The sequence below is a fragment of the Apodemus sylvaticus genome, chromosome 4 (assembly GCF_947179515.1).
Source record: "Apodemus sylvaticus chromosome 4, mApoSyl1.1, whole genome shotgun sequence".
In the NCBI taxonomy this organism is placed as follows: domain Eukaryota; kingdom Metazoa; phylum Chordata; class Mammalia; order Rodentia; family Muridae; genus Apodemus; species Apodemus sylvaticus.
The window spans coordinates 72,454,055-72,466,494 of NC_067475.1; the positions used below are offsets into that span (position 1 = coordinate 72,454,055).

Genomic DNA, 12,440 nt, shown 5'->3' on the forward strand with positions numbered 1-12,440 from the left:
TTGTTTTGGTTTGGTTTGGTTTGGTTCGTTTTTGTGTGAGAGGGATAAGTTACTAATTTGATGATTGACAAATTCTTTGAAATACTCCCAGAATTTACTCCTGATGTGTTCAATCCTTGAGATATCCATTCTTCCTCCTGGGATAGTCTTCTCTGAATTGCTAATGCTGGCTCCACTCCTGGCAGCCTCATAGCTAGAGAAGAGTGACACTTTCCAGTCTCTGGTACTTCTGTATGTTTTTTTTTTTCTTTTTCCAGATTTAACATTTTAGCTGAGCAATGTCACAACAAAAGCAACAACTCTCAGAGCTGCCAAATGCTCCGAAATGTTCACCTCCTCAAGGCCCAAACCTCTGTCTGACTACCTGTTCATCTTCTGGTGGGACTTCTTGTTCGGCAGGCTGTTCTTCCCACTCAACAAGGCCGAAGCTTCAGAATGCTGTCCCCCGCAAGAAAATTCACCACCCACAGCCTCGCTGTCTTAGGGGTGGTACCACCTACCACTGCAAGGAAGAAGAGTGTTAAGAAACTGGGCATGAAGGAGGGTAAATAACTACAGCAACCTCTCCACCTAAACTCACGAATTCCCCCAGGAATGCCAGACCCTCCACCGCTCTTGGCTAGAAAAACATTTCTTTCTTTCTTTCTTTCTTTCTTTCTTTCTTTCTTTCTTTCTTTCTTTCTTTCTTTCTTTCTTTCTTTCTTTCTTTCTTTCTTTCTTTCTTTCTTTCTTTCGCCCACCCTTTCAGTTCAACAACAATAAAATTGATCATGGTGCATGGTTGTGACTTCTGTGAGTCCTTGACACCCTGGTCAGAAGTGCAGAGGACCCTCAAGTGGGTTCTCCTCTCAGGGACAGGTTTCTGGAAATTTGTGTTTCAGTTGTCTGTAGGTTCATAACAATACATTCATGTAGAACACCTATTGTATACTGACCTTTGTGTTTAAAGATGTATGTGGGATAGTTGACCTTTTGCCAGGAAATATTGTGGTCCAGTGGGAGAAGTAAGGTATATTTCAGCTTAAATAACATGGATTCATAAAAGTAATGCATATTAAATTACATATTTTTATATTTCAAATGTGTTTAATGAATTTAAACACAGCTGGTTATATTTGGAAACACATGCAGATATACACTTATGCATCCACACATATTTATATGTATGCAATAGTAATTAATGAGAAAGGAAGGCATGAATTTGAAAGAGAGTGGAAAAGGGTGTATAACAGGGTTCAGATTCAACTTTAGAGGCAGAAAGGGGAAGAAGAAATTGTAATTGAATTGCCATCTCAAAAATAACCAACAACAACAACATCAGAAAGTAAAATTTAAAGGAAAAACAATGTAGAAATAGTGAAGGGGATCCCCGAGCCGCAGCGAACACAATATTCTGAAGTTTGGATAGGACAAATCAACAGCTGTTTGTACATCTTAGAGAGAAAGACGAGAAAAAGAAAGAACCTTTGGGGATTGAGGAAAACAAGCTTCTGGAGTAGAAAACTTTAAGCAGGACCTTTAAATGTAGACAGACTAGGGTCCTGGGGTGCTGAAGGGAGTGTCTTCCAATGGGAAAATCCAAAAGAAGCCAACACAAGGCAAAGGGGACAGGTGTCAACAGTGTGAGGATCAATTTCAATGCTGCTTGAGCTCCAGGAAAGATGACAGACAGGAGTTTATATCTTCAATACCTATGCTAAAGCCACCAGCTGAATTTCCTTCCTGACTTTAATGTTAAAAAATTCCAACTGTTAAAGTCCCATTCTTGGGGAAAATCTGGGCCCAAGCCTAGGCCCTTGCAGCCTGGCTTTTAGAGGAACCAGATACACATTATAAGATCTGGAGGCAGCTTCAGTTTCAGTTAAGTCTCATTTGAAATTGAATTCCATGTGAAGAGTTTTCATTGATGTGCATTTCTAAAGTATCTAACCCAATAGATTTTATTGACTATTTTTAAAAAATTAGCATATCATTATCAACCTATAGGATGCACATTTTCACAGCCATCCCCATGATGTTGGGAGCTGACTTTATCTTTGTTATGACCTATATCCACATGTACATACATATGTGTCATAATTATGTATTATTATATAAGTGTAATCATAACTATAAAGGAGATGATGCAAATCTTTTGTTGTTGTTAATGTGGGAGAATGAGAGAAGTGGTAGAGCACTTGGCAGAAGTGTGTGAAGCCATGCATCAAATCTGTAATACCAAACAAAATTTTTTTTAATGCTGATAAGCATAAATAAGATGATTAATATAAATTAAAATTAGTATCATTCTCAAAATCATGACTAGTAACTACTTATCTATATGTTCTAACCTTTAAAATTGATACAATAGGATCCTTTTATAATATTCTATAGTGTACAGTGTAAAACTGAGTAGGGAGTAAATAGGTACTTCAGTAACGAGGAGCTCTTGTTGCTCTTTAAAGTGACTAAGTTCTGTTCCTAGTAGCCACATGAAGTGGCCCACAGCTACCAGTACCTTCAGTTCTAAGGCATAGAATGGCTTCTTCTGGTTCTTTCCAGCATCTACACATACAGGACAAACACACACAGACATACATAAAAAATGAGATTTTAAAAATAAGGGAATATGGGCTAGAAAAATGGTTCAGTGATTAAGAGCACTGACTACTATTACAGAAGACCTGAATTTGATTCCCAGCCCCCAATAGCTGCTCACAACCAACTGCAGTTACTGCAGTGACTCTGACCCTCTGTCATGGTGCCTGCTAAAGTCAGGCATGCATGTCAATATATATATGTATATGTATGTATATATATATATATATATATATATATAGTCATTATAAGAAACACACATAAAATAAAGAAATCTTTAAAATAAATAAATAAAACTAATTAAAACTTAACAATAAAAGAGTAGCTGTCAGTGTCCTCCATTCTGACAAATAGCAGCCACCACTGTGACAAATGTCAGTAACTCACCCTACCTGCTTTTCTAATGTTCTACATTCATACTATTTCTATCACTTTGATATCAAGACAAAGAATAGTGAATATCCCATTGGTAATTACTCAGTTTCAGAATATATTTTTAGAATTGGAATTTTAGAACTATGGAAATTTCAAACTTATTTTTGAGAGATTGTGAAATGATTCCATTTAGGAAAATTATACTTTAGGAAGAGGGATTTCCTCTATTTAACAACAAGAGTAGGTATTTTATTAAAAGACAATTGTTGTCAAAGTAGAAAAACTTCATAAAAAGAAGAAGTTACTGGAAGACTTAACAAGTATCTAAGTAATTTGATTATCATTAATATCTATTTTTTTAAAAAAGCTAGATACCTTCTCCTTTTGACTGAAGAAAAATAACTTCATTTTGTGAACAGTAGTTTCCTACAAACATTGTTGTATTGCTGTTTAGATGTCTTTGTTTAGTTGATAGATTTCTAAATATTAATTTTAAGTATTTGACACATTTGTAAAGGTTTCTGGAAAGAATCCGTGAAATGAGCAGTATCAGTGCTTGAGTGATTGTGTGTATCATATGTATAAAAACTTTTCTCCTTAAAATTTATTTCTAATCATCATTGAAGACAGACCTTTTCTAAATAACAATGAAACCAATTTTAACAGGAATAGTTCCTAATATTTCAGCCTATTCATATTTCCTAGATAGTCCAGAGACTCCCTGTTCTAGTCACACTGAATACTCCAAATATTTACACATACCCATGTACATATACACATACATATACACATACTGTTTTGACGGCATCAAATTCACTTCAAAACACTGATGGGAAAGAAAGCCAGTGGTTAGATGATCATTTTTGTTCATAAAGATTTGTGCCAGCTTCATAATTTTCTAAAATGGGTATTTCATAAGAAATGCTTGTATTATGAGGTTATTTTCAGTATGTCAATAATATGTTTCTATTTTAATGTTGAAAATACAGTGTACCTCTGTTTTATACTAGTGAGTAGAAAACATAAATTTCATGTTTCACAAAGTTCCTAATATAGATACAGATAAAAGAGACAGACATGACAGGCAGATGGGCAATAGATGAGATTTTTAGATGATAGCTTTAAGATAACTTTAAGATGACTTTTTTGAACAGTTTGCTCTCATTTGTAACAAAAAAAAGCATATAACTAAGGAAGATGTTTTATTTGTGACTAGTTCAGTTAATAAAATTTTGGTAAGAATGAACTACATGAAAAACTGTGTTTTAAAGGTATTATTAATATTCTTTAGTGTCTGCTCATATATACCTGGGGGGAATCCTAACTGTGCTTTTTAAGTTTAAGCAAAAACTTAAAAAGGAGTTGGGGGGCTTTCTCAATGGCATAATGAGTTCTCCTAATGAAAGCATTTCCATTAACGTGTCAAAGCTCATTGAAAGGCGTGAGAACTTGAGTGGACAATCACACTTGATGTTGGCTCAGGACTCTCCTAGGGTGAGTAGTTTGAAAGAGCCCTGAGTTTGGTACATATTTCAGCTATCCATGAAATTCTTCAGAGTAGCTCAGAGGAAGAGAAGAAGTGGCAGCAGAAATGTCATAAGAATGTTCTAAAGTCTGATTATGTCTCTGCTGTATGGAACACTGAGACTTTTCAAATCAGGCAGAATTACTCAAAGTATTTTTTAAATGCATACACTTAATTCTAACTCCTTGGAGATTATATTCTAACAGGTCTTAGCTGGGGATGAGGGATCTGCATTTGAAATGACTTCCTGCTATGGCTCAGGAGCAATCAGATGTGGAATTCCTAATCTGTTACTGAGCCAGGATGGAGGTTGACAGCACAGCTTCCCTATTCTAGGCAGCTCCTTGCTTGGGTGGCCCTACTGCCCTGAAACCTAGAAATTGATGTATATTTGATTTTGAACTTTGTAATATTCTATTTTTCATAGGCAATAAACTCAACTCAGCTCTGTTAAATGAGGAAAATAAAATATGAGGAATATAAGTGAAGGGGCTTAAAAAGGAGAGGATTGGAGGTTAAGGAATTGTGGCACGATGGCGTGGGGAAGGGGATGCCCAGGCAGGCCCTTGCCTGGGCACCTCTGCCCCCTGAGGGACCACACACACAGAGGCATGGTATAGAATAGAGTTTATTCAGAGTAGGGGATGGGAGTTAGTGGGGGAGAGAGAGAGAGAGAGAGAGAGAGAGAGAGAGAGAGAGAGAGAGAGAGAGAGAGAGAGAAGAGAGAGTAGAAAAATGGAGTTGAGGCCGGCCATGACCACGTGGGCGGGGGGGGGGGGGAGCCCCAGGGGCAGAGAGGTGAGAGTATGTGGGAGAGCAGAGAGCAAAGAGAGAGAGGAGGGGCAAGTAGCCCCTCTTGTAGTGGGCCAGATCTCTGGGGAGCGGCATACCTGGCTATTGCCAGGTAGGTGTGGGGTGGAGCTTAGACAGACCCCAACAATAAGTATTTAATACAGAACAGTGAGAATATGGAAGGTTCTCCTTGCAGGAACTACCATATTTGAGAATATAAATACAAGCTCAGAATGACAGGACAGAGAATCTTCAAAACCCAAGCAACAAGCCTGTTGCTGTGTAATGTCTGTCTTATGTTCTTTGGAGTATAGAATCTGGCTATAGAGTCAGTTAGTTCAAGGTAACACTGCTTTTCCAAGTGGAAATACATTTTTAGGAGGGGAAAATGGGCAGATGAATCCTCTTCCATATGTTCCTCTTAAAACATGCTCATTGTAGGATATCATTTTTGATGCTGGATCATCTCCTTTCCAATAGAGAAGTCAATCGTGAGGTCATGATTAAGGGGTAATGATAAGCAAGGAAATTTATCAGCATAGCAGTCTTCATAAAAGACAGGGATGGAGGCAGTGATCTCACCCAAGTGGGAGAAGCTCACACTTTTACATCAGCATAAGAATGGAGCTACATGGGAATATGCCCTGCTGCTCTATAGGTGGTGGAGTCTCCTTTTCTTGAAAAATTTAGGAATGCTTTCTTAAGATCTTTGCCTGGAAGAAAATTATAAGCAGAATGAAGGCAATGTCCTCATCCCTTCTTGTCTTGGGACTAATGAGAAACATTTGGTAGTGATATCCATACACATGTTTTTCTAACAGTTCATTTTAGCTATTTATTGCTTGCCTCCAAAGATTGATGCAAGGTAAGCACAGAAGTCAGAATCTAAAGAGGAAATCATTACATTTACCATAAAGACAAGGGGACAGCACAGCTGTTCTTACAGAGGGCATAGACAAGAAGCCATGTAGATCCTTTTTGGATCCAGGGAAGCTCCAAGCATAAGAATCTCAAAATTATCTTGGAAATCAAAAGACAGAGGACAATACTCATTTGGTACTGAGGCTCCAAGAACACAAGAGTCATTCAGATAACCAGTCTCCAGTCCAGGATCATGTTTCCATTCAGATAGTCTCTGTACTAGGTTCGTATTCTAAGGATCATCCAAGCCTGTGAAAAACACAGATGCTTACAACTATAACTGTGACTTAGAAATCGCAGAATATTGTATACTGTATGGTTGTGGGTACTTTGTTTTTCTCACAGTATTTTGTAGCATATATATATATATATATATATATATATATATATATATATACAATTACATATATATTATATATAATGGTTTTCTCATATGATTTTTAATTGCATATTATATATATAGCTTATATATATTTATAATTATACATATATTATATATAATATTTGTCTCACACTATTTTAACTACTATATATATTTATAATTATATGTAAAATGTTTGTTTTTCTTACATGACTTTTAACTACATATTATATATAATTTATATATATTTATAATTCCATATATTATATAATTTTGCTTTCTCACATTATTTCTAAACTAACTATACACACATATATGTATATTAATATATATTATATATATTAATTTTTGTACAGATATAGACTATACTTAATTATCATTATATACATGATATATATGTGTGTGTAAGTATATATATATATACATATTTCATATGTCATATATATATATATATATATATATATATATATATATATATATTTATCACCCAGCCCACTTCCATGCTGATATTTTTACTGCATGTTTGGCATATCTTTAAGCTATGTTATACAGGTAGAATAAAGTGACTGGATTTTAAGTCCATTACATAAAAAGTGATGTGAAATTATTATGCTGAATAAATCTTATCCCTTTTACTCTCTGTGAGACTCATAGGTCCTGGATATTGATTATAGATTATGGCTATCTTGTGTCAAAGGGATGCACACTGAACTTCATATGTGCTTCCGGTTCTTCTATCCCGTGGGAGGCTAAAAATTTCAAAGGCTGACCCACCACTCAGGCTGAAGGATGATCCTTGTTTCTGTTCTTTCATCATTTAGGGATTAGCTTGATAAGAATCTCATGCATGCAGATGCTAACCTGACTTGTACCTCACCCTACCATTAAAGGAAACACCCAAGCCAGATAGGAATCTGTAACATTCCTGAGTCCTTAGGCAGGCAAGGTAGTAAGGAAGTGCACAGACAGATGAGAGTGGAACTGGAGAATGTACCAACTGTGGCCAGGCAGACCTTGACCAAGCAGAGACTCTCCTTTCATTCTAAAATTAACCCCTTTCCATACAAGCTCATTAGGAAAGAGCTCTTCCCAAACCTAGCTCTACTTTACATTATACCTGCAGAATGCCTGTTTACCACATACTCCAGCTTTAAGCAGCCAAATGGAGATGTGGTAATCATTATATTTTGTCTCTTTTTCACCTTTTATTGAATATTTTATTTTTTAACATTTCACTAATGTTATAACCTTTCCAGGTCTCTCCTCTGGAAACCAATCTCCTTTCCCCTGCCTCTATAAGGGTGCTCCCTCACCTGCCCACCCACCCACTCTTATCTTCCCACATGGCATTCCCCTACACTGGGGCATTGAATCCCCACAGGCCCAAGGGCCATTCCTACCACTAATGTCCAACAAGGCAGCTGGAGCCATGGGTCCTCTATGGTTGGTGGTCCAGTCCTCAGGAGCTCTGGGCGTTCTGCCCTGTTGACACTACTGCTCCCACCCATAGGGCTGCAAAATCCCTAAACTCCTTCAACAACTTCTCCAACTCCCCCATCAGGGACTCCACACTCATTCCTAAATGAAAATCTAGTCATGATTCTCCTCACCTGGCAAACTGTTAGTAATCTTCTATAATAACAGATAAACAGAATATTAATATGAAGTTCCTTCTGCACACCGTGACTGTCCTTAAAATATTCTATACCCATATGTGCTTACCAGCTATTGTCTCTCCCCTAACAAGAAGCATATAACCATTCCTCTCTCAGCTGTATGTTCAAAAAGAAAACCAAATCAGAAAAAAAAAAATAATATGAAGCCTGTGTGTTAGCTTTCGGGAACTCTGATACTAATAATGAAAACAGACTTGAAGACATCTATGAGCTCACCTGTTCTGGTTATCTCTGAATCCTGAGAAAAGTAATACAGCTGGAACCAAATTCCTTCAAGGTCCTTGTTGCAACATCAATGACTTCAACCTGACAGCAGCTTCTCACACCTGCCCCAAATTCTTGTTGCTGACCTGACCTCCAATCCAAGATACTCTGTCTCTTTCTCTGTCCTGTCTCTGTCTGCCTCCCTGTCTCTCTTTCTCTGTCTCTGTCTCTGTCTCTCTGTCACTCTGTCTCTCTGTCTGTCTCTGTCTCGCTGTCTCGCTGTCTCTCTGTCTCTCTCTGTCTCTCTCTGTCTCTCTCTCTCTCTCTCTCTCTCTCTCTCTCTCTCTCTCTCTCTCTCAGCGTGAAAGAAAGGAAGAATACCTTGGCCTCAGCTCCTCAAAACTCTCATCAGTTCACTGAAGAACAGGTATTGTAAAGGTCCTGGGCATAAAGAGGCACCACTGACATTTCATTTTAGAAAGAATGTCAAATGCTGAAAAATAAGCATGGGGATATGGAACACTGAATATGCTACAGGAGTATTTATACAGGAGAAATAAGAAAATCCAAGGTCAAGATACACAGAAAAGACTAGGGGAAGGCATTACAAGAGACAAGGGACTACCTCTCTAGTGTGGCACAGAGTGTCATCAAGGAGGGTTATATGTGTAAGCGGCCTTTAAGACAGAGCTGGAAGCTGATGCACTTTACATTTTATAGCAACACTACACAGAAGAAGCAACCTTGTCCATCTTAGGGAAGAAGAAGCATGCTAATTTGATAATCTTCACCTGCCAAAATTTTTTGGTAATTTTATTTTTATTTTGATAGCTATTAAATATAGTAGTGTGAATTAACTGAAGGTTGAAATGCTGTCTACTGTGTACTGACAAGCTAGAGAAACAAAAGATTATTAGTTAAAAATGAAAGGTTGAGTGTGGGCTAAGAAAAACAAACAGGTTTGGGAGTGTCATGTGGAAATAAGGAGGTTTCTGGGCAGGGAAAAAGGAGATCACAGTGAATGCATACAAGCAAACTGGAAAGAAGTTCTCTGAATACAAAACAGATGTCTGGATACAAGCAAACTGGAAAGAAGTTCTCTGAATACAAAACAGATGTCTGGGTCTGTAGTCAGAGTTTGGGATGCAGAATTTTCAGAACAAACACTGCACAAACTTTGAGCTTCTCCTTCCTGTCTTTCAGTACCTTGGTTTGTGTATAGTGGAAGCAGTGACCATCACCTTTTTCAGAAGGGTCTGTCACTTTATTCCTCAGTGTTCTATGTGCTTTGTTATCTGAATCAAATCTATAGAGCTCTTACTAGAGATCATAAGTGCTTTTGTTATTTGTTCCAAACTCGGTGAAACCATCAATTCCCTATCTTCACCCTGAGCTGGCCTAGCATCTGAATTTCTATTTTGCTGCCCCATTAGCTTTGGGTTCTTCCAGAAAGTATAACTTCAGTTTAGTCCCCAAGCTTCTTTCTTATAAACACCCTTGTAAACTATGACCTTTTTCTCTTTATGGAAATATTAAAAAGACTTGTGGACAGAAGAGATGCCGTGGGAAGACACTCATATGGAGCTGGTAGTGACCCAGAGTGACACAGTGACAAAATGACAGAGCCACTAACATGTGAGTTATTGTCATCACAGCCACCTGATCAGCAAACAGCTCTCACATCATCTGTGGCTCCTTCTGAGTTTGGAGCAGTAGATGTATAAAAGACTTCTACTCACAGGGTCTCTTCAGTTCCATTGCCTACCTGATATAAAGAGAAAAAGGTGAGTCCTCTTTCTGATCTAATGGCTGTTTGAGGGATAAATGGGTTGGCTCTGGCCAAGCTAAATGATACAAGCCAGTCCAGGATGGAGAATGATCAACAGGCAATGGGTAATTTTAGGCACGCAAAACTATGAAGATGAATCAAAAATACCATCCCAGAAAGGGCAAATGTTATATAGAGATTGGTGTGATGGGAAGGCATTGAGAAGAGGAAGCTATTGGAGAACAAGAGCAGCCATATTGTACTGAAGAATAGAAATTAGCCAGAACCTATGACACAGCAAACCAAAGTAATGGGAGACTATGGAGGAAGGTGATGTAATGATCTACTTGGGCTCAAAGTATGGTAAATATACAAAGTAGAGCATTGGAGAAAAGCTGAATTAAGCATTGGAAGACCACCAAGTACTTCAAGCATTTGAAGTAAGAGTCTTAGGACATCCAAGAAGGCTTACCTAATTCTGGTTTACCCACTGCTGGTCTTCCATATTAGGAAACCGGGGCTTCACTATTATAATGACGTAGTTTCTAGACTCACAGATTTTGTGGCAGAATTTCAGGCTTCATAGAAAATATTAATGCAAAAATGATTTGTATTCACCAGGATAAGAGAATGTTTGCATGTTTTCCCTTTCAGGATAACTGAAGTTTGTCCAAGATGTCCTCCCAACAACACCAACAAAAGTGCAAGCTCTCTACTAACTGTCCACCCAAGTGCCCCAAACGAGGTCCCCAGGCTCCTGTTTCATGTCTCCCTCCGAGTGCACCACCAGCTTCTGCTTGCTGTGTTTCCACCTGCTATATTTCTGGCTTGGGAAGCAGCTGCTCTTTAATATCACACCGATTTCCTCGGTTCTACCTCCGCCAGCCTCAACGTTCTGAGTGTCCTGAGAAAGAGTCTGCAGAATGTTCCAGCTGTTGCCACAGCTCTGGAAACTGTAGCTGACTGCAAGTCCTGAGGAAATGAAGAACAATGGCCCTGGACCAGCTTTGAAATGAGGCTCTTCTTCACTCAGCCTTCCTCCCTCCCCTGAAATAGTTACATGGATAATGAAATCCTTTACTCGTTAAGAACATGAGGCCCCCTGGCATTGGATCTGCTACTAGGCAAAGAAGACCTGAAGGTGAAAGACAACTGTTTCCTGAAGCCTTATAAGTACACAGAACTGAAATAAAGCCTATCTCTTATGGTACCATTAGCTTGTTGGTGTTTATTGATTTTCCCAGTGGAATCTGAATTGATCTGCCTTGATTCCTTAGCCAGACTCACAATGACCCAGCCAAGCCAGAATTTTCCTTCCAGATAGACCCAGAGTCTGAGCTCTTTGGAGGGCTGTGGGCAGGAAAGATCCTCAGGAAAGATCTGGGAGGATGTTTCCAGAACACAAACGACCCAATGTTACTAATGCTTATGCTGCTGCTGCTGCTACTGTTGCTGCTACTGAGGTATCCTCCTGCACAGTGGACATTCTGATGCTCAGACCCTGGATGAAAGTATATGATGCCCTTGACAGAGATGGCATAGGGACATGTATAGTTCTAAGACCTTAGTTAAAAATTCATGAAAATATTCTGAACATAACCATGTAACTGAGTGACCACTGCATATCTCCACCCAGGAATCAGTCAGTGAGGATCTGTACAATGTCCAGTTAAAAAGACACCTGTAAACTTGGTGTGGTTGCCCACACATGGCTGTGAGTCATGTGGAACTGTACACCAGACAGAAGGACTGGCAAGATCAAAGCAGATTCAAAAAGCCTGGTAAATCTCATAATTAAAAATGGTAGGTATTAGAATCAGCTCCTAGACAGACTACCTGTCCTGGAACATGTGACCACAACACCTCACTAAGAGGACCATGACAACTAGTCATATTGCATAAAAACCTAGAGTCCCCCATGCAAATGAGACATCTATATAGACCCGGAGTGTTAGGCAGACGAACTTCCTTTACCAGGCATCCCTTCCTGCCAAAGATATTTATTTACTCTCTGGTTCACCCTGAGTAAGACCTATACATTTTCATCTGTCATGAATAAATCCGTTTGCATAAACAAGGTCTGTCTCCTTCATTAAGGATAGCTGCAGGGGTCGGGGGAGGCCTTTGTCAGAGAGAGCCCGGCCTAGATCTCTTGTAAAGATTTCTCTTCGAGCATTTCTATACTTTACCACTCATGTGGAGCTAAACCAGACTGCCTAGTCCTGACCTCAGCATAGGCCG

The 12,440-nt window shown here is 38.7% G+C and overlaps 2 protein-coding genes across 2 annotated transcripts; both read left to right on the top strand.

The window, feature by feature from the left end:
- Positions 1-278: 278 nt before the first annotated feature.
- Positions 279-524, top strand: Lce6a (late cornified envelope 6A). The gene has a single exon (XM_052178646.1). It carries the CDS (start codon positions 279-281, stop codon positions 522-524), a length of 246 nt encoding a protein of 81 aa, XP_052034606.1.
- Positions 525-10,874: 10,350 nt separating this feature from the next.
- On the top strand, positions 10,875-11,162 carry Lce7a (late cornified envelope 7A). Its single transcript, XM_052179353.1, has one exon. The coding sequence runs from the start codon at positions 10,875-10,877 to the stop codon at positions 11,160-11,162; it is 288 nt and encodes a 95-aa protein (XP_052035313.1).
- Positions 11,163-12,440: the final 1,278 nt, after the last annotated feature.